Source organism: Lepidochelys kempii, chromosome 1 (genome assembly GCF_965140265.1).
Source record: "Lepidochelys kempii isolate rLepKem1 chromosome 1, rLepKem1.hap2, whole genome shotgun sequence".
Lineage (NCBI taxonomy): Eukaryota > Metazoa > Chordata > Testudines > Cheloniidae > Lepidochelys > Lepidochelys kempii.
Window position 1 is genome coordinate 318,204,968 of NC_133256.1, and position 26,810 is coordinate 318,231,777.

At 41.6% G+C, this 26,810-nt stretch overlaps 1 protein-coding gene across 16 annotated transcripts in view; it reads right to left on the minus strand.

The window, feature by feature from the left end:
- TAFA5 (TAFA chemokine like family member 5) overlaps positions 1 to 26,810 on the minus strand; it is a 592,535-nt gene that overhangs the window by 21,715 nt on the left and 544,010 nt on the right. For 3 of the 16 annotated variants that reach the window (XM_073328349.1, XM_073328350.1, XM_073328348.1), the window contains exon 4: positions 14,980 to 15,221. The exons of 10 other annotated variants lie outside the window; for them this stretch is intronic. In XM_073328349.1, the coding sequence (XP_073184450.1) occupies positions 15,195 to 15,221 (27 nt within the window). In that variant the 3' untranslated portion in view covers positions 14,980 to 15,194. Of the gene's footprint in view, positions 1 to 1,206; positions 1,605 to 14,979; positions 15,222 to 15,259; positions 15,279 to 20,232; positions 20,252 to 26,810 lie in introns of those variants that run through there. 3 more of the 16 variants (XM_073328345.1, XM_073328346.1, XM_073328347.1) reach the window with 3 other exon arrangements.

Consider the following 26,810-nt stretch of genomic DNA (forward strand, 5'->3'; position numbering starts at 1 on the left):
TCACTCCGCTCCCGGACATCTGCCCCTTTTGCGGCATGAGGGAGACCTTGGCGCACGTGTACCTGGAGTGCGCCAGGTTGCAGACCCTATTCCGGCTCCTCCTAGATATTTTATTATGGTTTTGGTTGCACGTTTCCCCTCACCTGTTCATCTATGCACTCCCTATCCGTGGCCCCACAAAGTTGTGGGACCTCCTTGTCAAACTCCTCCTAGCCCTGGCCAAAATGGCCATCTACAAAACCAGGGAGAGGAGGTTGGCTGACGGGGTTTCCTGCAACTGTGGAGCCTATTTCCATTTCTCGGTCCGTTCACGCATCCAGGCAGAGTTCCTCTGGGCGGCATCCGCTGGCTCCCTGGATGCCTTTGAGGAGCAGTGGGAGCCATCCGGGGTTCTCTGCTCAGTGTCCCCATCAGGTTCCCTTCATTTAGCCCTGTGAGCTCCCGTTCCTGTTATCTCATTAGTTGTCCCCCAAACTTATTTGGAATCCTGGACTTGTGGATCCTCCCCTTAGACTGGGGGGAGGTCCTTTAGTAGTGCTGGGACAGAAGCCTGCTCACCTCCTGGATACCAACAGGACTACTCTACTGTACCCAACTGGCCTGGGTCTATCACAATATACACACAGAGACACACAGAGTATCATAAAATGTAAAGGTAGAAAAAGGGCCAGGGCCTCCCGTGTTTATGAGTTTGGGGAAAATGTACTGTTATCTCAAATTATATTCCCAACTAAGCTCTTAAGAACAATATTACAGAGATAACTGCAATTAAATGTCCTTTGAGTCTTTTGTCATTTTGAAATGAAGTTATCCATTTGTTGATTGAAGTTTCCACTACTTAATGTATTTTTCTGTGTCATAACCTACGATTATTCATCTGTGTAAAGTACAGGTCTCGCTCTCACAATTAACTACGTACTGGACATTGGCTAACTGGTCTAGTGAAGGGTGTCCAAATATAGGCAGAAGGCCAAATCAGGCCCACTGAGTCTTAAAATAAAGACTGAGTCTTAAAAGAAATAGTTTCTCAAAGTTGACCAAGAGTAAATTTATTGCTGGTGTCCTGTGCTTGGGGGTCAAAAAGGTTTGAATTTCTGGAGTAGAATAAATCCTTGGTGGGTGAGCAATAAATGAACACAGATTCAAGATTATTTTTATCTAGATTATGCACATAGTTCCTTTTATTACATTGAACAAAGTGGAATAAAACAGTAGCAATGTGTACACAAAAGGAGGCGTCAACAGGACTTCAGCAAAACATAGCTCTGCATTTAAGGTCTCAGGCCTACCTATTTCCCTGTGTGCTCCTTCCAAGATTCTGTTCCCATTTGCTCTATTATGTTCTAACCCCACACCAAACATAATAAATGGTCTTTTGAAAGAATGTGTGTTTGAACTGCCACTCAGAATTCAACAACCTCAGAACGAACAGTTGCCAAAGTGTCTGAAGTTTCCTGGCATCCAGAAAAAGGTAGCCTAAGGGCTTTTCTCCACTAGCCAGGGGATCGATGTGTGGCGCTCGGTCCACAGGGTTGATTTAGTGGGTCTAGTGAAGACGAGCTCAATCGACCGCTGATCACTCTCCTGTCGACTCCAGTACTCCACTGGAACGAGAAGCATAAGATAACTTGATGGGACAGTTTCTCCCATCGACCCTGCGCGATTTAGACACCACAATAAATAGATTTAAGATACGTTGACTCCAGCTACATAATTAACAGAGCTGGAGTTGCGTAACTTAGGTCGACCTAGCTCCATAGTGTAGACTTGCCCTAAGTCTCACTGACTTTCAGTGAGATTTAAGCTACTAAAGGCAACATCCACAAAGGGGTCTTAGGCTCAGTACTGCAGCACCTTCCTTTTGGTCCAGTGAAATCCCTCAGCTTCATATTTGGAGTCTAGGGTCCCTATACAGTCCATGGGGGGAGTTAGGTACCCAGGCTCCCTATATAATCCTGGGGAAAGTTAGACATGTGAGAATGGGATTCACAGAAGCCAGCAAGCTGAGTGGGGACCCACCTAAGCTAGCGAGAGTGAATGAGAGAACAACTCTATAGCCCAGTGGTTAAAGTGCTCTGCTAGGTTGTGGGAGAGGCAGATTCAAATCTCAGCTCCAAAAAATATTTAAGTATGTCATACAAAGTAGGAAAGCTTCAAAAGGAAAAATTGAGAAAGCCCCAACCCAGACTACCCCACAGCCCAATAGTTAGGGCACTAAGATGGTAGACCTGGGTTCAAGTCCTTGCTTTAGGGATTTGAACCTGGGTCTCCATAGTCTGGGTGAATGCTCCAACCACCTGGCTCTAAGAAATAAGGGAACCATCACAATCATTATATTGTGTGGGTCCTGATCTGGTAGATGTGGTTTTGGGTGTTCTCAAAGCACATTTACTGGGTTGGACCTCACAGGCAAGACAGGCAGGGGAATGCCTCCTTTGTGAACTCCCACTGGGGCTTAGGCATGAGTCAGGTGCAAAGCAGCTCAGTGGTGTCAGGACTCAGACAGCTTTGCACATGTCCACCAGCAGAAACTCAGGGGACTTCACTGGCAGAAACGAAGGTGCCTGAGGATTTTAGGCTCCTACCAGGTTAGGCAGCAGCTGGACATGGGTTCTGATCATCTAAATTGTGGACACAGGCACCTAAGATGGCAGTTAGGTGTCTATGTCACTTTTGAAAATGGAACTGAAGCACTTGAGGCACATAGGGCCTTTTGAAAATTGTTCCCATAATGGAGTAATTACTGTGTAAATATTACTCAGGTGCATTACAGGGCAGGTCTGCTCTGAAAGTGATGGTAAGGATGAAATCACCCGTGTTTTGTCTCAAAGAGCTCCATATAAAAGGCTGCTTTTTCCAGAGCTGGAAGTTGGACAATCATCCTTTTATTTGTGACCTGACCTAATCTGATATGGAATTAGCAAGACACAATAAACACAGAACCCTACAATGCCATTTTTACAGAAGCTTTTCATAGCAAAACCACACTAAGCACTGAGGGCTGAGTGTACTCCTTAGGCTAGATTGAGCCCTGGTTTTACATGGCCCAGAATAAGGCCTGCTTCTCTGGTGTGGCACTGGAAGCCTCCATCACATCACAGCTCCACTGAGAAACCAGGGGAACAAAGCAGACAGGTGATGTGGGAGAAAGAGGATGGAACCTATCAAAAACATCTCCAATAAGTACTGTAAATACTCATAAGAGGTCATTCATTCACTGATTAACAGCCAGTACAATTCCATGTTATTGCTGAGCTAGAGTCATGATATTTGGTTCATTCATGTAATATGAGTAATTAAATAAAGAAATATGAGTTTTCCATTAGAGGTCACCAAAAAGGCATCAGTCATTCTCATCAGATTACAGCACCCAAAATGCCCTTGCATGCTTATTTGGGGTAACAACGTGTAAAAGTTACATTAATTGTTTCCTCTGAGCTGGTTGTATTGGGAATTAAGCCTTTGGTTTGGAGAAAAGAAGATCATCTGAAGTCATTGGGGTAGACATTTTCAAAATTGACTGCTGATTTTGGGTAGCTCAACGTGAGACTCTGGAACTGGAGCCGAGGAACTGGCCCATTATGTGTCTAAGATAGTAAGGTAGCCTTTCTACCAGTTTTACAGAATTTTACGGTTCTATGAAATTACTTCATTCCATTTTTACCATACATATAACAACAAACAGTGTCAACAGAAGGGCACGTTTATGAACAAAAGGTCAATGTTAAAAGCTGCATTTTAGTGATCACAAGCACTTCTTTTCATTTAAAATAATGAAATTAAGTGACATCGCATTTAAAAACTGGAGCTCTCTGAAGGCAAGCAAGTTCACTGCAGGTGCCAATGCTGATAGTCGGTTCTGCTGAAACTGTTATAATTTCATGTGCTATCTGCCAGAAAATATAGCGCAGATTATCCTCTAGGAAAATATAGTATCTCTATTAATTGCAGGTTAAAATACTTCACATAACTTCTTCAGATTTAAGATAAAAAAACTTTTATTTTGTTTTTGTAATTTTTCGTCCAAGTAGTGGCCTCACGTAAATTTTAATAGGTGTGTGTCATAAATATAAAGGGAAGGGTAAATCCCTTTGAAATCCCTCCTGGCCAGGGGAAAGCTCCTCTCACCTGTAAAGGGTTAAGAAGCTAAAGGTAACCTCGCTGGCACCTGACCAAAATGAACAATGAGGAGACAAGATACTTTCAAAAGCTGGGAGGAGGGAGAAAAACAAAGGGTCTGTGTGTCTGTCTATATGCTGGTCTTTACCGGGGATAGACCAGGAATGGAGTCTTAGAACTTTTAGTAAGTAGTCTAGCTAGGTATGTGTTAGATTATGATTTCTTTAAATGGCTGAGAAAAGAATTGTGCTGAATAGAATAACTATTTCTGTCTGTGTATCTTTTTTGTAACTTAAGGTTTTGCGTAGAGGGGTTCTCTATGTTTTTGAATCTAACTACCCTGTAAGATATCTACCATCCTGATTTTACAGGGGGGATTTCTTCATTTCTATTTACTTCTATTTTTATTAAAAGTCTTCTTGTAAGAAACTGAATGCTTTTTCATTGTTCTCAGATCCAAGGGTTTGGGTCTGTGGTCACCTATGCAAATTGGTGAGGCTTTTTATCCAACATTTCCCAGGAAAGGGGGGGTGCAAGTGTTGGGAGGATTGTTCATTGTTCTTAAGATCCAAGGGTCTGGGTCTGTAGTCACCTAGGCAATTTGGTGAGGCTTTTTACCAAACCTTGTCCAGGAAGTGGGGTGCAAGGTTTTGGGAAGTATTTTGGGGGGAAGGACGCGTCCAAACAGCTCTTCCCCAGTAACCAGTATTAGTTTGGTGGTGGTAGCGGCCAGTCCAAGGACAATGGGTGGAATATTTTGTACCTTGGGGAAGTTTTGACCTAAGCTGGTAAAGATAAGCTTAGGAGGTTTTTCATGCAGGTCCCCACATCTGTACCCTAGAGTTCAGAGTGGGGGAGGAACCTTGACAGTGTGTTTACAAGCTCCTGAAATGTAAGGTTTAAAAAAAAAGACTGGAACAATGTTAGCCAACTGCTACCAGAAATTTCCTGGGGTTACAAGTTTCAGAGGAACAGCCGTGTTAGTCTGTATTCGCAAAAAGAAAAGGAGTACTTGTGGCACCTTAGAGACTAACCAATTTATTTGAGCATGAGCTTTCGTGAGCTACAGCTCACTTCATCAGATGTTTACCGTGGAAACTGCAGCAGACTTTATATACACACAGAAATCATGAAACAATACCTCCTCCCACCCCACTGTCCTGCTGGTAATAGCTTATCTAAAGTGATCAACAGGTGGGCCATTTCCAGCACAAATCCAGGTTTTCTCACCCTCCACCCCCCCCCACAAATTCACTCTCCTGCTGGTGCTAGCCCATCCAAAGTGACAACTCTTTACATAATCAAGTCGGGCTTGACTTGATTATGTAAAGAGTTGTCACTTTGGATGGGCTAGCACCAGCAGGAGAGTGAATTTGTGGGGGGGGGGGTGGAGGGTGAGAAAACCTGGATTTGTGCTGGAAATGGCCCACCTGTTGATCACTTTAGATAAGCTATTACCAGCAGGACAGTGGGGTGGGAGGAGGTATTGTTTCATGATTTCTGTGTGTATATAAAGTCTGCTGCAGTTTCCACGGTAAACATCTGATGAAGTGAGCTGTAGCTCACGAAAGCTCATGCTCAAATAAATTGGTTAGTCTCTAAGGTGCCACAAGTACTCCTTTTCTTTCTGGGGTTACAAGAAATTCTTGCCTTATTCCAGGAGCTCAGGTTCAGTTTTACAGAAACAAAGAAAGATTATTAAAAAATCAAAAACCATATTTGAAGCATGTATGTAAGTAACTTGATGAAAGAATTAATGAATTCTGCCAATACAGAGTATCTTGTAGGTTGATAACCTGGGCTTTATTTTTTGAAAAATATACTATATAATATTTTCAGGGGTTCTGCCCTCTTACTTTGTGTTTTTAATTTTTTTAACTTACCCGCTTGAAGTGTTTATTGCATATATTGAACTCAAAAAATGACTGATACCAAGAGTGATATTTCACAAGTATAATAATTAATTCCACAATATAGTCCAACTGAATAATCAGATATGACACATGTTTTAAGTTTCAGTGGAACATACAGGACAGCAGAAGGTAAAAGGCACAGTAGGTTACCTCCATACCCTGAGGACTGCAGCGGGTAAGAGAGAGAGATCAGTGGTTTGAGCATTGGCCTGCTAAACCCAGGGTTATGAGTTCAATCCTTGAGGGGGCCATTTAGGGATCTGGGGCAAAAATTGGGGATTGGTCCTGCTTTGAGCAGGGGGTTGGACTAGATGACCTCCTGAGGTCCCTTCCAACCCTGATATTCTATGAATGCACCCATGACCCACTAATGCACATCTTTGAGCAGTTTTATTGCTGGTATAATAATAGATTTTTTTCTGATTTAAGAACACTATATTTTTGTGGGCTTTAGTGAATATTCCCTGCATTTATGAAAAATAATTAAGTTATGAATACATGAGAAAGAATTGGTAAGAAAGGAGCTAGTAACCCTTTTTACAGAAATTTTGTTCTGACTTTTAAACTAATTTAATTTTGAAATCACCACCGACTAACATTTATTTTCCTTTTTCTGCGTAGGACTGGACCATTTACTTGACACATGTGGCTTTCAACATGGTTTTCACAGTAGTGCTGCTTCAAAATGGCTATATTGAGTCCAGGTTGTATGTGCCCCGGAATAAGGCCTTCTCACATGTATGTGGCCCTGAAAGAGTTTCTCATATCGCAGCTCCAGGTATGGGGAGCAGCTCTGCATACAGTATCACTCCCACAAAAAATAAATGGGGAGAGATGGAGCCATAGTTCTGCTTGCTCCTCTCTCCCTGCATTAACCAAGAAGTTAGTTCACTGTGCACAAGGAGGCAAGTGTGCTTTGCCCTGTAAAAAGCTGTAAAAAGCACATTACTCCCTCCGCCTATTGCACCAGAGGGGCATTGGAGTGTTGTTTGTGGCACAATGCCTCCTAGGGCTCCTGCTGGAGTTGTGCAGCTAACATTGAGGGCTACGTCTCATCTAGGGCACATTCCAGCCCCAGATTACCACTTTTTATTGAAAGCTAATTTGGGAGTCCAACCAGCCTGGCAATCTAGTGACAGAGAATGTAAGGCTTTCACACACTAGGCTGGCAGTGGATGGGAGGGCTGTGCAGAAATGTCCAACTCAGCCTCATTCTTTAATCCTGGTGAAATCAATGGGAACTAAGTACCTGCTTAAAGTTATGCATATGCTAAAGTACTGTCCTGAATGGGGATGGTGAATGGGAAGATCAGGTGATATCTTAGGGAGAAGGGAGAAAAGGGCAACTGATGATACTCTACAGTCCACCTCTGAGGACACAAAGAGTTGCCAACTCAGGGAGGAGCAGTGCAAGACTCCAGCCAATGCTTGTATATTCTTCCTTGGGCTGAGGTCTTTAAAGTGGCAAGAAGAGAAAGATCAGATCTTAAAAACACTCTTCCCCTCTTCCCTAATGCAGGAGATGTCAGATGACTCAGATCTTTCAGTTTTGTTTCCTTTTGGAAAAAGTGGAATTTCAAACAATTCAGACATGGGCAAGGAGCTATCAAGTGTAGCAGCATGACCACCAATTTCACTGTGGCTTTCAAAAGCACTTCATCCACAGCACCGCTGTTTTTTAACTTTCTTGCTGTATTAAAAAAAATCCCAAATCTGGTGGCATTTCATTTTCCTCATGTATCTTATTTAATTAAAGAAGAAAGTTAAAAGCATCCGAGCTGCAGGTTTCAATTTTTGGTGAGAGCTGTGGTTATGCTGATGGCAGAGACGATAGGGAAGACCCAGAAATTATTAATTAATTATTGTTATTTTTAAAACCAACTAGACAGAGTCCAGTGGTTTAGTGGTAAATGCTCTGCGCTGCCATGTGGGAGGCAGGTTCATTTTCTGCTCTAAACCTCTCATTCACAAGTAAGGCTGGATTTGACAGGATTTCCCAGGGGTAAGGAGATGTTTGGCATTGGCCAGTACAAACCCTTGAAGCCAATTAAGGAGCATGCTGATTGGTTCTCAAGGGAACCCCTGGTCCTCCTCAGACAGATGGATGGTGATTGCCACATGCTGTCTCAAAGGGAAGTGGAATAAATCAGGGGGGAAACAATGGCAGATTTTTTAGTGTTTCATAAAAGATATAAAGGTCTTTCAGTGAGGGGATAAAACCCCCACTAGAAACTTTAGGATACATCCTGTAGCCTGTTGAATATTAGTTGTATTTTAAAACTGCATCATTAACGATTATTACAAGTAATAGTAACATTGTTTAATGCTGATTATTAGGTAATAATGCAGGCTAATGCAGGGAAAATGACATAACTCCCTTCTCCTAATCACAACAGCCACAATAGCTTAATATGAATCTATACTCTGCCTAAACCAGCCCTATTTCTGCTATGACTGCAGTGCCCAACTGTTCATATCTTTGGGCTAATAGGAAAACCATCCCAGATGATCGCAATGATTGTGACAGCACAAAGGGAGAGGAGCAATATTTCTGATAGCTGGGACCCAAACCACATAGTTTACAAAACAATACTATACCAGCAGAAGCAAATGAGAAGCCAGGAAAATATCTGGAGAACACTGGTTCACAATACAGTGACAACTGCAATTTTACACTTGCTGTAGCTTCTAAGGCCCTGATCCTGCAATGCATAGTGTGTGGGTAGATTGCTGTGCCTATGTAGGGCCGCCACTGACTTCAAAGGGGCTCTGTGCCGCAGAACAGTCCACCTACATGCTACACATTGTAGGATTGGGGCCTAAGTGATCTTCAGTAATTTCCACTGACATGCAATTTGGAGTTCACAAAAGAATAGTCTGGACTCTGCAGTGGGCTGGGCTGATGTCTGCTTCAGGAAAATACAGCTATAGCTGTCAACCAAGCATACCAGATAAAGGTGCTTCTGGGCAGGAAACTAACTGAAAATTCAGGAGTGGGGGAGGGGATTGAGAAGTGTCCCTCCCCTCAAATTGTGAAACTCATTGATAAAAGACAAGTAGAGACTAAAATTGCCACATCTTCTAGGTATGCAGTGTTGTTGTAGCAGTGTCGGTCCCAGGATAGTAGAGAGACAAGTTGGGTGAGGTAATATCTTTTATTAAACCAACTTCCCTTGGTAAGAAGGTTTCACAGTAACAGCCGTGTTAGTCTGTATTCGCAAAAAGAAAAGGAGTACTTGTGGCACCTTAGAGACTAACCAATTTATTAGAGCATAAGCTTTCGTGAGCTACAGCGCTGTAGCTCACGAAAGCTTATGCTCTAATAAATTGGTTAGTCTCTAAGGTGCCACAAGTACTCCTTTTCTTGGTAAGAAGGTAAGCTTTCAAGTTACAGAGAATTCTTCATGCCTGGGAAAGGTACTCCAAGTGTCACAGCTAAATACAAGATCAAACAGATTAGTAAGCACATATTCTAAATGGCCACTTCACCTTGAATGGTCCCTTAGAATATGTGCTAACTACTTATGCTAAACTATCTGTTTGATCTTGTATTTAGCTGTGACACTCTGAGTACCTTTACCAGACCTGAGGAAGAGATGTATGTATCCTGAAAGCTTGTCTCTCTCACCAATAGAAGCTGGTCCAAAAGATATTACCTCCCACCCCAGAAACACGTTTTGCCTGGATTGAGCTTCAATCTCATGTTTTCCCTTATCTCAGACAAGCATCATTGCCAATGGCACTAATTCTCACTCTTGCTCAGCAGAGAGGGTAAGGACAGAATAGATACAAAGACTTAATGACCCTCTTGCTCCTAGTAACAGTGTCACCAGAACTTTGAAGCACTTTGGAGGGACAATATTGGGGAAGTCTGCAGTGCAGCTGCCTATGATGTACTTATTCTGTAGCTAAACAGAGGATTTCAGGCTCCAAGGCAGTCTGACACCTTTCACAAATAAGTAAGTCACTTTAAAAAAAATTCCGTAATACAATTGAACTGTATATTACTTATACAAGTTTAAGTTTGGAATGAAAGCCCTTAATTGGACTCCTTGCATCTCATGTTCATAAAACGTTTGAAAATGATCAAAAATTGAAAATGAGTATCTTTGTAGATCTAAATGTCATTAGCATACAATCAATTAATCACTTTACATCAGTTGACTCCATCTCTCTCACTCCCTTCAGTTGTATGCTTTGTTGCACAAGTGGAACAGTGAGATAAATCAACCACTCATTTATTTGCTTTATTGCATAAATCACACTGCAACAAAATGAAATAAATCAAATAAAGAAGTTCAAGATGGGTTTCGGTGAATTCCTGAGATGCTTGGAAATTAATCATGCAAATTAATATTATACCTCCTCAAGGGAATACATTTAATAGATTTTTCAATATTTGCTGTTCCTAACCTTTTTCCTCCTTTAATATATTCCCAAATGTTGCCACCATTTTTAGAACAAAAGATGATTAAATCAGTAATCTGCCTCGGTGTTGTCTGTTGCAAAAACAAACACACACACACACACACACACATGCAAAAGTCTCTTGGAAGAATGTTAAACTTGTGACAAAATTGCTAAACAATTCAAAATTAAGGCTTGACTCTTCAGACACAATTCATACCAAACCCCTAAACTTTGAATAAAACAAAAGAGATATAATTGCACCAGGATCAGTAAAATTGGGTAGCCACTACCTAGTGTAAAATGTAATATGGCCCTTGGATAAGGCTGCAGAGACATAAAATTGGGGTAGCTAACTGGTCCTCTTCTTCTAATTGAACACTATGTATAATAAGGTATTTAAAATCCATTAAAAGTCTACTTAATACTTTTGAAAGTTGCCTGATTGATAGTATAACCCATGCCTACTTGGTGTGGCGCTCTGTCCCCCTCTAGTGTCACCTAGCCCAGCAAGAGATTGATGAGTCTTCTACAGCCTTGGCTAAGAGCCATGTGGCATTTAGCTCTAGAGGTCCCAGGTTTGAGCCCAATGACAACCACGGTCTGTTGGTGTTACAACAGCACTGGAAATTATAGGCAAATTTCCCTCTCAAATACGCAGGTGACATCAACTTTTCTGACACAGGTATAATTTAGGACAGGATTTAGCTCTGACTCATAACATGGTCAAATGAGCAGTGTGAGTACAAACTTCCCCACATTGCTTTCCTAATGTGACTCTTCTGGAGGAACCAGAGCAACAAGTTCAGTCTCCCTATCTACTCACTCCCTGACCCCTCTGCAGAGACTGCTAAAAACATCTGTCATTTGTGTAAATGATAACAATCATTTTGTGATGTGGACATTACTCTCCAGCAAATGGAAGTCAGATCACAATCATTGTCACAGAAGCCACCAAAATGCGGTTGAACAATAACAGCAATACAGACAGTTCTGAGCTGTTTTAAACTATTGACCTAAAGGTAAAAGGCTCAGTACACTTCCACTGAACATCCAGTATTTAGTGATCTATCAAACCTAAATAGTTTCATGCACAAATATATAGGAAACTCTGATACCAGTGACTGCCCAGATTATTACGAAGTCAGTTCCCTGATTCAGTAGTATATCATGATAGCAGCTTGTTTTAATACTATTACCAATGCAATGACAACTGTCAAATTTTAGTGATTCCTAACCACTAAGCCTTTTAAAGAATGTGGAAGAAAACGGGGTATATTTTTGTCTCCTCATGAACAGCTGACTGGCGTTTCCAGGTTGGAACCCATGGTTTTCAGATAATCAAACTCATCATGAGCCTGATTCACCATAAAGTGGTTTATGTGAGTTTAAATGAGGTGTCTTTTTCTTGCCTGGCAGAAAGCCAGCAAATTTTATTTCTGATTTCGAGAACACACTCAGGGCCACTTGTGTATAGTGATATGGACAGAATGAAATCTGCAGCACATTTATGAGACAAACTGGTAGCAGCATGGGGGAAACACTGCTCTTTGTTACACAGGCCAAATGTTAACAGTGGTGCACAAATAATATGATTTGTGTGCGAGCCTCCGACATAATATGTACCCTGTAAGGTGCCCTATCCGGATGTGCTTGGAATTTCATGTACAGATACAAATATGGAATGCTCCATTATACTGGACTGAACAGGCTCTCCAGTATTATCTTCTTACTATATGTTCCATTCTATGCATCCGACGAAGTGGGCTGTAGCCCACGAAAGCTTATGCTCTAATAAATTTGTCAGACTGTAAGGTACCACAAAAGTACTCCTGTTCTTTTAACCAGCTTGATGTCACACATAAGCATATATACTAAATAGAGTGATATTGTGATCATGGTTCTGTAGGTCCGAGAGATATCAGTTTGCCATCTCTTCTTTAGGAAAAGGAAAGAGTGTGTCAAAAAGATCAGGATGTTTGGGTTAAATAGTAAAGCCAGGATAAGCCTGAACCGCTTCCATCAAATACACCAGATATGAAATGGAGAAATAAAAGGGAAAGATCAGCTAACAAGGTGCTAGCAAAAATGAGTGCTCAAAATACCTGCTTACATTGGCCTAATAATTGTGGGCTTAGTCCCACAGTCTTTACACAAGAAAACTTTCCGCTGCTTTGAACAGAAATTAAACAAATAGGCTGCAAGATTGGGACTTAGAGCACTTCTCTATAACCAAAGGTATCACATTTGAGAATTGGCTTTTCTTTAAACCATAAACTTAATCAGAAGTTTAAAAGATTTAAAATCTTTATCAAGATAAAAATACAAAGTCTTTATCACTGGTCAACCCCTCTGGTAAGAATGATAAGAGATACCGTCTTCCTTAGGTTTTCTAAGTTTTTGGAGCTAATGAGCCACTTCCAGACAAAGAACACACCATCCCTGGAGAGCTCTAAACCTAATGATATACAGCTGAAATTTTGTAACTATAATCATACCAGAAGCAGTTCATTATTGTCTCATTGCTACCTTGGGCTCTTTCTGGCTCTTTTTTTTTTATCCACCTGGTCCTACTTGTCATACATTTTGACTGTAAGCTCTCCAGAACACGGGTCATCTTGTTACGTTTATGGGAAGTGGCTAGAATAATAGGCCCCTAATGTTGGGATACATGGTCCATACTTTAGGCTGAACTCCATAAGGCCTATGGTGTCCATGATTAACTAGAGAAAATCCAGATTTCCACCTGGAATGCACTAACCCTAAATGAGATCAGGCACTAGGTTTTATTAGACTGAGAGTTGCAAAGATACAACTTTGCACTTGCTGGGATAACTGAGGTGACCCTCGTGAAAAATGTTCAACCTTCGGTGGAAGATGCAAGTTTACTGCATTCTGGAGGAACCAGCCATGTAAACAGGGTGGAACTTGTCCTCCATTCACCCTTTAATAAATCACTCACAATGTGGCACCCTGTTTCTGATCAACTGCTATATGCCAGGCTGATTAATTGTCATGGGCAGCTGTCCATCATTGTAGCCTATGCTCCCACTGAGGAGCTATAGATGCTAATAAAGATCAATTCTAGCAGCAGTGACACAATCTGTTCTGCCGCATGACAAATTTTATTATACTTGGACATATGAATGTCACACCAAGGTGTCCCAGAAATGGCTTTGAGACTATTCTCAGGCCATTTTGCTCTCCTTTTGCACTTCTCATAATATTATCATCCTGGCAGTCGGTTCAGGCACTTAAATATCCATCAGGAAACCTGGATATCCAGTGATGGCCAGCCAAGCAAGGAGCTGGATCATATATTGGTCTGGAATTGTAGTTTCGTAAGGTCACATTGGGCCTACAGAGGTGCAGAATCCCCGGCAAATATTGATCGTTTCTCTTTGTTACTAAAATGGCAATTACCCCCTGATTTCAACACAAGAGTGTGCTTGTTATGACACATAAGGCCAGACAGTGCCATGATACTGTTGAACATAAACTTTTATAAATATGTTTTGGGCGAGAGCAAAAGTGAATCGTGAAGTTTATTTTTAGAACTTGGCAAAAGAGGCAGAAGAGGAAATAAGATCTAATAAATTATGACTCTCATTCAAAGCTGTTCAGTCACTTTGATTCAAAACTGGACTTCATGAGGAGTTTATGTCCATAAATATGGCCGATGGTAAAACATGCTTAATGCAAAAAGTCCTGTAAAGGTAGAAAGAATATTATGAGACAATATTTAACCATCCTGAAGCAACTCCATGCCCAGATTTGAATGTGTTAGAGGTAGATGCAATTCCTGACCCCAAAACCTGTGTAGATGTACCTACTTTGGAAGAGGTTCACTCTGATATAAAGAAACTGTGATGCAGGCATGCTGCTGGATCTAATGGCATAGCACCCAAACTTCTCAGACGTACCATAGAGCCCATAAGTGTAGTATTACACCAATTTTTTCTCTGAGCTTGGACTACTGGGAAGATAAAAGTGGAGTAGAAGCAAGGGATCAACATCCTGCTTTATAAGGGGAAGGCCCATAGACTGAGTGCAGAAGCTGCAGGCCAATAACTCTGTTTTCTGTTCCCCAAAAAGTTTCTACGCACATCCTACTCACTGGGCCCCGGCCTCTCCTTGTGAAACGCCATCATCCAGAGGAACTGGGTTTCACTACTGGGCAATCTACAATGGACACTAAACTTGCTCTTCATCTTTTATCTGATGCAAATTCAACCATCTTTTGACAGTGGCATATGTAGACCTAAAGGCAGCCTTCAATTCTGTTGACAGAGCTGTCCTGGGGAAGGCTCTATGAAGCATTGGCATTCCCAACATCCTCTTGAGGTTAATTCAATACCTACATAATGACTCCAGAGCACAGGTAGGATGGGAGACCCATAGATCTTACAGGTTTTACACTAAATCTGGGTGAAGCAGGGATGTGCCTTGGCCCCTGCCTTGTTCTGATGTGCAATGGATTGGACATGAACATATCTCTGCACATACCAGGATAACTGTCAGTTTAACTCCTTTTACCAACCTGGATTATGGGGATGATGATGTCCTCTTAAGCCAGGACCCAAATGACCTAGACACAAAAGACACACTAGAGATCTTCAGCATGTGGCAGCTGCTCTTGGGCAAAGACAAAAATCCAGAGTGTTGGTGCAAATGTTGTGATACAAGGCATCTGTGCTGCTGGACAAAGTGTGGAAGTGGTGGACGATTTCAGCTATCTGGGCAGCAAAACTGTCATCAAATGGATGTAGCCAGCCCGACACCCTAAGGAGAATCAATTTAGCAACCTCAGCCACGAAGAATATGCACAGAATCTGGAGCCTAAAGAAGGTGAAATTAAATACAAAAGTATGGATTTATCAAACCTGTGTAATCCCAATCCTTTTATATAGATCTGAAACATGGACATTGCCTAAACAAGACATTAGAAGACTGGAGGCATTTCATATGCATTGCCAGCAGTGACTATTATGCATAAGATGGTTTGATTTTATCAGTAATAGAGGCGTATTATGGAAAACTGACCTCTGAGATAAAGTCCCAGCATATCGGACTTGAGGTGAGGAGGGGACATTGCCGGGCCATGGACTAGCAGTGACCATGTGATCATCCGCAATTAACCTGGCTGCACCAGATCAGTAATAACCCTGCGGAACTCTCAGACGCCTGGAATAAAGCCATACAATGTGGCCGGGGCATTCAGCGCTACTGTCTCAGCATATTGTTGTTGTTGTTGCTCTTGGGCTACAGTCCCTAGATGCCACCACAACACAAATAAATAAATAAAAATCCTAGTAGCACCCACTGGGAGTGCTGTGAGGGGAATCCAAGCCTCTGCTGTTCTGGATCCCCTCAGTGTTTCAAGCTTCTGGAGCCTGACAAGAATCCCAGCCACTGCCCCAATCTCAGCATTCCTAGACACACTCTCAGGGCACAGATCTATCTATCTAGCACCCCCCTCCAAGTTTTGGGACCCACTGACCAGCTCCCTAGTCCATCTTGGTCCAGCACTGACCTGGCAGATTCACTGGCACTTAAACACATCCCACTCCCAGAACTCCATCCTAAACACGTGAAGCTTCTGGTTATAGCTTAACAATCTCAGGGGCACACAGCAATTGTGAAGCAATTAATATATAGCGACATACTTGGCTCAGAATCTAGTGCATTTACGCTCTTTTATACTTAATAACGTAAGGCGCAGGAGAGTTCAGATCATACAAAATGATAAACACCAAATACATGTCTCTGTTTCCTCACCACTGTGAGGTATTCTTTGGGATGGGTTCCGATTCCCTACGGTAGTCCAGAGTCCTTGCAGTATATGGACTCAGAAAAGCAGGCAGGGTCTTCCTGTCCCCGGAAGCTACTACATGCTGGGTGACTTCTTCCTCATGGAGTCTCTTACCCAGTTTTCTGTGACTTTTCTCTCTCTTGCCCCACACTTTCTTTTCCTGTCTGGCCCCTGTTCCTGTGTGTTTCTTTTTTTTTTTTGTAAGCCCCTCCTAGTCACCTGGCCTTTTTTCGTTCTCCTTCTGGTAACTTTCTACTGCTCCAACCTTACCCCTCGCTTCAGAGGAATCAGCAAAACTTATTTTTCCCCCTTAAGGGTGTAACTTCTTTTAAAAATATTTTTATGAGATTTAAGTACCATCATTAACCTTCAGTACTTCCTTTTGTATTTGTCTAAGGTGTACATGCTATTGGCCTAGTCGGCAATAGTGGACTCATGTACATATAGGCATTAACAATACAGCATTTTCATAATATAACTTCACAATGTCAATCAGAATTTGTAAATTGTACAGATATAGCCCAATTCAACCCAATAAGTAACATCTAATTATGAAGTTTCAAAAAGGAAAATTTAATTTTAAAAGAGGTACAACATACTCCCACATTTCTGGTTGATGGGATGGGGCTTGATTTGCTGATGAATGATGTCCCAGATAAGGTTGAATTGGGGGGAACAGAGTCTCAAGTCCTTTTCATTCCAAAAGCCATACAATGCTGCCACTGAAAGCAACTTGATTCACAGAGATACGAGGATGAAAATAGGAAGAGACATTTAAAGGCTTTTAAAGCTCTAGTTTGGCAGCCCTCTTTCAGAAACAAAGTCTATTGACAGGTTTCAGAGTAGCAGCCGTGTTAGTCTGGTTAGACAAAGTTGGATGTATGGTCTTATCAGAAGACAGGCCTTTCAGTTCTTCTTGCAGTAGCTCAACCAGTGCTGCAGAGTCAATACCATCTTGGATGAAACAATTAGTAAGTCACATGTGGATCATTAGCAAAACAGACCGTCAGATGGGTCTGAAGTTCTCTCAAATTCTGATTTATGAGTTCCTGATGGCTCTTGAGTTACTCCTCTGTTCCCTTGAAGAAATCTGAAGCAAGAGGAAATGACTCCAAATTTCCTCTACACTCAGGAATTTCCAGGTTTTCTGATGGATGTTTCTACCCTGCTGTTCATAAATTCCAAGGCCAAGATCTTCCAGTTCTTCTAGCATTTGCAGTGCTTGCCAAGCCACCTGACAGCAGCTTCATCAACAGAATGAAGGGCCCTAGGGCCATTATGAACTCTGGTTAGTTGACACTCATCGACAACATGTTCCCCTGACAGATGGAGATCACACTGAGAAAGTGGGTCATTGCGCAGACCCCATGTGTAGAGGTTGGCTGGGCACATATTCCTTGACCAGTGCTTAACCTTTTCAGCAGAGCCCAAAGGTGAGGTGGCAAGTCAAATCCCGGAGGTCAAATGGTTGGATCAGTGACAAGGAAAGCATTCTAAATGTCTAGTCGACAACTCATCATGCCATAGGGTTGCTGCTGACAGATTGGACGCTTCAACATAAGTCACACTCTGGGGTGACTGAAGATGTCTGTGTACCGTGGGAGACCTGAACTGGCATGTCATTTTTTCACCTGTCTGTAAATTCTCTGCAACAAATGTGTGGAGGAGCTATGTTGCTAAGAACTGGTGGTCATGGAATAAGTGTGTGGCGCTAGGTGTCTGTGATGATGCAGATGGTCGTTCAATCTGATGTTGAGCAATTTAGTGTGAGGCGAACGACACCACACAGATATTCTGCTGAGGAATAGCGCAATGCCAGAGCCGATGTGTGACGTGTCTGTGCACCTGCGCCCCATATCGAACCAGCTAATATGCTGATTACTTATTCCTGGTCCTGAGTTTGGTAGCCATGTGTTTTAGATGGTCACAGTAAATCAAAGAGCAGTCCAGTGTGGCACGATGGTTTTGCTTCACGTTTCAGTTGTTTGCCATTGAGGAAGATGTCTAACTCCCACTTAGCACTTGCATTGTGGAGGTGCAAGATGTTCAAAAACATCTTGGTCACACTTGGTTTGAGGCGCCAACTGCTACAGTAGTCTGCCATCTTGGCCAGGTCAGCGTGCAAGATATGGAAAAAAACCCAACCGTCATCTTCTAGTCAGACCTCATGTATAACACAGGCCATAAAACTTCCCCAAAATAGCTCCTAGAGCATATATTTTAGAAAAACAGCCAATCTTGATTTAACATTTGTCAATGATGGTGGTAAATTTTTCCATGGTTAATTATTCTCACCATTAAAAATATATGCCTTATTTCCAGTCTGAATTTGTCCCTCTTCAATGTCCAGCCATTGTATTGTATTATACGTTTTCTGCTAGATTGAAGAACTGATTGTTAAGTCTTTCTTCCACATATATACTTATAGACTGTAATTAAGTCACCATTTAACCTTCTCTTTGTTAATCTAAATGATTGAGCTATTTGAGTCTATCACTACAAAGCATGTTTTCTAATCCTTTAATCATTCTTGTGGCTCTTCTCTCACCCCTCTCCATTTTATCAACAACTTTTTTGAATTGTGAGTGCCAGCAATGGACACAATATTCCAGCAGTAGTCACACCAGTACCAAATACAGATGTAAAACAACCTCTCTTCTTCAATACGAGATTCTCCTGTTTATGCATTCCAGGATCATTGTAGCTCTTTTGGCTGCAGCATCACACTGGGAGGTCATATTCAGCTTATTATCTACCACGACCCCCAAATCTTTTTCAGAGGCACGAACAGAACATATATATTCCACTTGGGACAAAAGAATTCAGCTTGGTCAGGCACCCAAAGTTGTCAGAAAGTCAGGCTAAGCATGCCACCCAAGACTGATTGCATTAGCAAGGGGAGACTGCTGATTATTGAAGAAAATTCAAAGAGTCTAGTTATCACTTTACCAGTCACTGTGAAAGAGGAATTACTGTTGAAGAGAACTTGTGTCACCACAAAGCAATGCAAATGGTTGTGAATACAGCCTTCAGTGAAGTTTTCTACTAAAGAGCCAAATATTAGCATTATTATTAGTTTATTTGCATTATGAAGGACTTGGTTCAGGTCTCCCTGGATTTTCTTAGCAGCAAGAGATTGGGAGTGTTAAACATAAATGCCATAAGGCACTAAGTATGATGGTTTGAATATATGTAACCAAGCCATTGTTCTCATCTCTCATCACATTGGTATTGTCTATGCGAATCACAATACAACACATCGATGCAGTGTGATAATCTTTGACTGCTTCTTGCTGCATCTTAAGTAACCATCGTCCTATTGTGCATTCTGGCACAGCCTTACTGAACAACAAGTCTTCTTCAACAGAGGCAGCGGAAACACACCTTCACAACACACCCAGTTGATTCATTGAGTTGAATTGCTAATTAGTCAGGTTTTCTAAATTTTGCAGGCAATTACTCTCTGCCATTCTCAGCTATATTCTACCAATATGACACAAAACAGTGTTATCTGACAATGACATTGATTTCAGTTGGAGAGTTGCCTCAGACATTATAACTTTTGAAAGCCTCTCTAGCACAGGGAAGGATATGAATTTCTGCAGTGGTACACACCTTCCACTTGTGTGATTTGTAAAGACTTCAACAAAATACCTTAAAGGCGGTCATGTGGATGCTACAGTTTCAGTCTGATCATTCAAATCTTGTTGATCTATCAAGGCTTCAAAATCCTGGAGTTTTCCTTTCCATGCCAGATGTCTAGCTTCAGAGCATGGCAACTTTGAAGTCTCTGTGCTTTCAGCAGCCAGAAGTTCAGAACACACTTCATGTGGTTTTAAATTGACTGACACAAAACCAATCATCATATTTGTTGTCATATTTCTGCAGAGTTATTGTTGTTTTCATTTCTAAATCATCACTGGAACAATTGGTCATCGTCCTCTTCCCAAAACAATCTCTTTCCAAATCACCTCTTGAACAGAACGAGCTGCCAAAAAGACTGAAAGACACATGCAACGTAGATACAGCAGTAAGCACCTTTGGGTGCTGGTGTTTACAGTGGACACTTATGGCATTTTAATTCAATGATATGTTTAACATGGTACATGGGTACTTGTAGTTTGCTATACCTAATAAATATTTTAATGTGCTTTGTATTACTTTTTGTTAAGGCATTCCCAAGCATATTCACAGAAGAAGATTTAATATTGTTTTATTAGCAGGGAGTCTAAAACACACTACATGCTAATTCTTCTCTACACACTAATTCCGTGCATTATTTCATTCATTAAACTATTATTTTGCTGAATTTCACTAAATCAAAAACCAGGCATTCTCAATTTACAATAATATAGTAGCCTTAAAGGATCACACTGTTGCATTCCTCCTCCACATCATACATTCTACATTTAACCCCTATTTGGGGATCTCAGGTTACAATATGGCAATGTCAAAAGCATACAATTATAGAGTTTATGTTATGTATCCAGTTTTTATCATTTCAAATTTACTTAATATCTGTACATACATTTTACACTTTTTGTGCCACCACTGGCAGACTTGTTGATTGAGGGATACCCTCCCTTAGGCCACATAGATCTGTATCTAATAAATTGTATAATTATATATCACTTTTAAGACAGTTAAGAATACCATCAGAACATAAGAACGGCCATACTGGGTCCGACCAAAAGTCCCTCTAGCCCAGTATCCTGTCTTCCGACAATGGCCAATGCCAGGTGCCCCAGAGGGAATGAACAGAACAGGTAATCATCAAGTGATCCATTCCCTGTTGCCCACTCCCAGCTTCTGGCAAACAGAGGCTAGGGATACCATCCCTGCCCATCCTGGCTAATAGCCATTGAAGGACCTATCTTCCATTAACTTATTTAGTTCTTTTTTGAACCCTGTTATAGTCCCAATTTTCCCTATTTGATGTAGAACAACCATCCCCACGCTGTTGGAGGGTCTCAAATGCAAGAACCTAACAGAATAAAGTCATTCAAACAGAAAAAATGCTTGCTTCTTTTCAACAAGCAAGGGTACTAGGTCTATTTGTTCCAAGCATCAAGGCTGGGTAGTGTCTTGTTTCAAAGATCCCCATTTCTGTCAAGAGAAGCAATTTCCATTTCCTCTGTGAGCTTATTCTGCCTCAGGAGCTGCTGCCTCCTGGGCAGGTGCTGGGAAAAGTGTCCATTGCAGTTATCTGTGAAACTTCTTCCAGTGCTTCTTGTAGCTTTTTAAAACATTATTACGGAATGGCCCTATCTGGATCTCTGTACTAATCTTTTGTTATTTTTTATAAATTTAATTAATTTTTTTATTTTAGATGTAATCACAAATGCTACGGGAGGAATAGGAAGATGGGACTCCCCAAGCTGGAATCATTCTTTTCCTTTATAGTGTGATTCCTTCAGCATGTGATGTCAGCCCTTCTATGAACAAGGGATGACACTAAACTGGGAGGAGTGGTAGATATGCTGGAGGGTAGGGATACGATACAGAGGGACCTAGACAAATTAGAGGATTGGGCCAAAAGAAATCTGATGAGGTTCAACAAGGACAAGTGCAGAGTCCTGTACTTAGGATGGCAGAATCCCATGCACTGCTACAGACTAGGGACTGAGTGGCTAGGCAGCAGTTCTGCAGAAAAGGACCTAGGCGTTACAGTGAATGAGAAGCTGGATATGAGTCAGCAGTGTGCCCTTGTTGCCAAGAAGGCTAAGGGCATTTTGGGCTATATAAGTAGGAGCTTTGCCAGCAGATCAAGGGATGTGATCATTTCCCTCTATTCGGCATTGGTGAGGCCTCATCTGGAATCCTGTGTCCAGTTTGGGGCCCCACACTACAAGAAGGATGTGGAAAAATTGGAAAGAGTCCAGTGGAGGGCAACAAAAATGATTGGGGGCTGGAGAACATGACTTATGAGGAGAAGCTGAGGGAACTGGGATTATTTTAGTCTGCAGAAGAGAAAACTGAGGGGGAATTTGATAGCTGCTTTCAACTACCTGAAAGGGGGTTCCAAAAAGGATGGTTCTAGACTGTTCCCAGTGGTAGCTGATGACAGAACAAGGAGTAATGGTCTCAAGTTGCAGTGGGAGAGGTTTAGGTTGGATATTAGGAAAAACTTTTTTACTAGGAGGGTGGTGAAGCACTGGATTGGGTTACCTAGGGAGGTGGTAGAATCTCCTTCCTTAGAGGTTTTTAAGGTCAGGCTTGACAAAGCCCTGGCTGGGATGATTTAGTTGGAGATCCTGCTTTTGAGCAGGGGGTTGGACTAGATGACCTCCTGAGGTCCCTCCCAACCCTGATATTCTATGATTCTATGATATTCTATTATTCTAAGGGCTACCTCTCTTTTGAACCTCATAGTCTCATACAGGGGTATTCCATAATATGAAAGGAAAACTACTATCTCTTGAATAAATTATGCCACTGTGCTCAGTGGAGGGGGGGTAGTATCTCTTGCTTCACTCTCTACCCACCTACAAAGCTAGAGCTTACAGCTACAACTCAGTAGCATAAAACAGAGCTGGCTCTCCTCTTTCTGCACCTCCCTCTTTCTTGACCATGGAAGCAGAGGAGAGCATGGGCTCCTTTACTTTCATGCTCAAGACCTTTAGTTAGAAAGCTGAGGTGTTGCAGTTTGCTGAGGCCCTTTGGGGATGTGACACTATATTGAAAAAGGACAACTGACAAAGACTCACTTGCACTTTCAGAATTATCTCCAGCTGTGCTAAGAGTGTTCTGCTCAGAACTGAAACAGACTTATCCATGGTTAAAATGCCACAAACCCTACATCTTTTCTTAGCAAGCCTTAATTTTTGATATTTTATTTTCTTTGACCATTATTTCAGCGAACTGTGTAAGGTGTGGGAAAAACTGTAAAAACTTATAATCATAAATATGCCTGACTCTCATACTACATTGGAGTTATTTTTTTTCTGCTTGTAAGATAGCCTGACACAGTATATGTTAACCATCACCATTCTCTGAAACAAACCTTTACTTTCTAATCGCTTCCATTGCTGATGATAGCCCTCATTCTGCATTGCTCTTTTCCCTTGTGGATTTCAAGATATCTTTCCAACTAGAAGAATACAAGTTGTTTAACACATCCTTATTTGTTAATAGTTCCCCCAAAGTTTGCATAAAATCCTGGCAAATCATACACAGAAAAGGGAGTTAAATGAACTGGAAGTTTCTAACCATACATTTTCTTTACATCAGATTCTGAGTTTCTTTTGGAACTTTGCAGAGCAATCCTCTCCCACACACGCATGGCTGACTGGACTAACATTATTCTGAAGTAGTCTTGTACTCCCAAAGTAGCAAGGAAAAATGAATAATCCCATATAAAAGTGCAAAAAAAGCAGAGTGCCGAACTGGCATCACGAAGCAAGTAAAGTGGAAGAGAGTACTTGCATTGTTGCAAATGTAAACAGCACTGGGTAGTAGCTGTCGTTCAAAATAGTGGCTGTGACTAGCTAGCAAGATTTACGACAAGGGCAGTCAATCCAAGACAGGCTGACAAAGATGACTGGAATTGCAGTTCTTCAAAGGAAAGGTAGGGAATGCCTGTAAATGTGGCAGTTAAGAAAAGAGTGTAGACATTTCTGAAATCTTACGTCATGCTTTGGCAATGATGGTGGCACAAAACAATAGGCAATATTGGAGCTGTCTCTGATTCAGGGCGTGTGATTACTAGATTTCCACAATGGCCATTTATGATTTTCTTGCCAACTTTTGGCTTGCCAATTTGCTGATGCTGGCTGTTGGGGACAGAGGTGTATGTACAGTTGTCATAAATATACACAGGGCAGCTGTACTGAATTGCCTTACCTGTAAGGGGTTAATCCATTCAATTAACCTAGTTGGCAACTGACCAGAAGGACCAATGGGGGAAGAAGATACTTTCAAACCTGTGGGGGGAGGGGAGAGGTTTTGTTTGTGCTCTCTTTGTTTGTTCCTTCTCTGGAAAAACATCTCCTGAAAACTTACCTGAAATGAGAATCTAAGATTACAAAAATTGTAAGTAAGGCCAGGAAATGTGCTAGATTATCTTTTGTTTTAGCTTGTGAATTTTCCCTATGCTAAGAGGTAATTTAATTTCTGTTTTGTAACTAGAAAGCAGAATCAGAGAGAAATCCTCTGTGTTTTAAATCTTTTTATTTACTCTCTAAAGTTACCTTCCATCCTGATTTTGCAGGTGTGATTCTTTTACTTTTTTTAAAAATAACATTCTTCTTTTAAGAACCTGATTGATTTCCAATGTCCTAAAAACCAAGGAGTTTGGTGTGTGCTCACATTGTAACCAATTGGTTATTAGATGATTCTCAAGCCTCCCCAGGAAAGGTGGTGAAGGGGCTTGGGGTAATATTTTGGGGAAACAGAGACTCCACGTGACCCTTTTTCCTGATTTTCTGTCTAAATCACTTGGTGGTGGCAGCAATACCGTCCAAGAACAAGGAAAGGATTTGTGCCTTGGGGAAGTTTTAACCTAAGCTGGTAGAAATAAGCTTAAGGGGTCTTTCATGCAGGTCCCCACACCTGTACCCCACGGTTCAGAGTGGGGAGGAAACCCAGACAACACTGCACTGAGATTTTGATCATGCAACTATCTTTTTCTTATTACACTGTTCCACGGCAACCTACTGAGTTTGTGGCCATGCATTATTGCACACGGTACCCTAATGCTTCTTTGTTTGGCCAACTATCTCTGTGCCCCTGCAGATGAGGCACCTAACAGGTCTATCCATTGGCATGTTCTTTGTTACCTATTGTCAGATGGTGAACTTTAGCAGTGGCCATGGTTGGACATGCAATAACTGAGATGCTGTTTCACTACATCAGCCCTTGCTGTTTTACTGGTTGTTTTTCATCATGCAGACTGGGTGGACTGCCTTTCTGAGAGCTGCTGTGATACTAGTGATTCTGACCAGTGTCTGGGGAGCAGATTACTGGCCACAACTCATACCCATCCCCTTTGGGGTGTCAGGTGCCACAGTGGAATAAGAACGGAGATGTCCCTAAGCTCCAAAGAGTATAGGGACTGCAATTTGCTGTTGATGGGGCCACACAAGTTCAGAAAAGACTCTAAGTCCTCTCCTACAACTGTGAACCCATTGAAGGTTCCAAGTCATACCTATAACTATTATTTCAATATTATCTAAAAGCAATGGTTTGCCTATCATTTATGGGTGGGCAGAGCAAGACAGGTATCTGGCAATCAAACATTTCTTTGTGCTCATTTTTTACATGCAGCACTTCTGGGCTCTAATGCAAATTACTCATCTCCACACATTCTTTGTACATTACATGGCTTCATAGGGTTGTATTGTAAGCATTTTGAAGCAGGATTATGTTCCTATTCAGGCTTTGCACTCCAGGTCAGACTGTTTGCTTCTTCTACCATCTGTATCACATGCAATCTCCATGTACAGAACATTTTTTTCCACTTGTCTCCAAGGGTTGAATGTCCTCCTAACCGATAGCTACTCAAGTGATTCTCTCAGAATTTTAAGGTTAAGCTTAAAACATGTCTGTTTTCCAGTTATTTCTCAATTGCTGCTGTACACATGGCTACATTTGATATACGTACTTAGTATTGGTCCTTCATACTTGAAGGACAGATGATAAATCAAGAGCTAGATTGAGGCTATCCTTGCATGGGCTTGCAAGAGGTTGAAGAAAAGGGTTCAAAATGCTCTTTCCCCCTCTCCTTGAGCACCTGATCAAGAAGAAGATGCAATCTTGGTTCACTTGAACTCTGAGTGTGCATGGATTTGAATGTTTAGTATTTACAGCAACACTCAGCACCAAAAAGGAGCTATACCCTGACCTTCTATATTAGTCAGCAGAGCAAGGCTGGCCCTGGGGACTGGAAATTTCGCCCTTTCAAAGAGGGTTGCAGCTGCTGCTCAGGCCTGTGTTATCTCAGTGCTCCCAGATACATTCTAGGTCAGTAATAATGTCTGCTGGTGCTGTTGTCCACAAGCCCCCCAAATACAGATTCTGGCTGTGAAAACCAGAATAGGGCCCCCCCCCAATAAATCATCAGATCAATGACAAATTTTGATCAAATTTCCTTAGCCCTGGTTTCCTGTGTGATAATTAATTTTCGAAATGCCTTCTAAAATGAACTCAAGCTGGTTTCTCTCTTATAGCTTCTTATATCATGATACAGTCATGGCATGTTTCCTAACAAATGAAGATAGACTCCCTGTCCCAGAGTGTTCAGTCTAAATCCGAGTGGGTGCAATTACTTTCCTTTCACCTTTTCCCTCAGCAAGAATGAAATTAATAGTACACTTACTGGTAAAAAAAAGTTTTTAAAAGCCCACACCTTTATCTATACTGATTGTGAGATAAGTACAATAAGAGGAAACAACAGACAGGGGGAAAGGAAGAAGTGTAGGGGCTCCCTTCAAGAGTCCATGAGAGATGTGCTTTAATATTACTTATCCCTACCCCTTTCCATTCTCTCCTAGCACTCCTCCTGTGTTCTCATACAATATTAATCTTGTAATGTTGTACAAAGAGAAGGTGACAAAATAAAG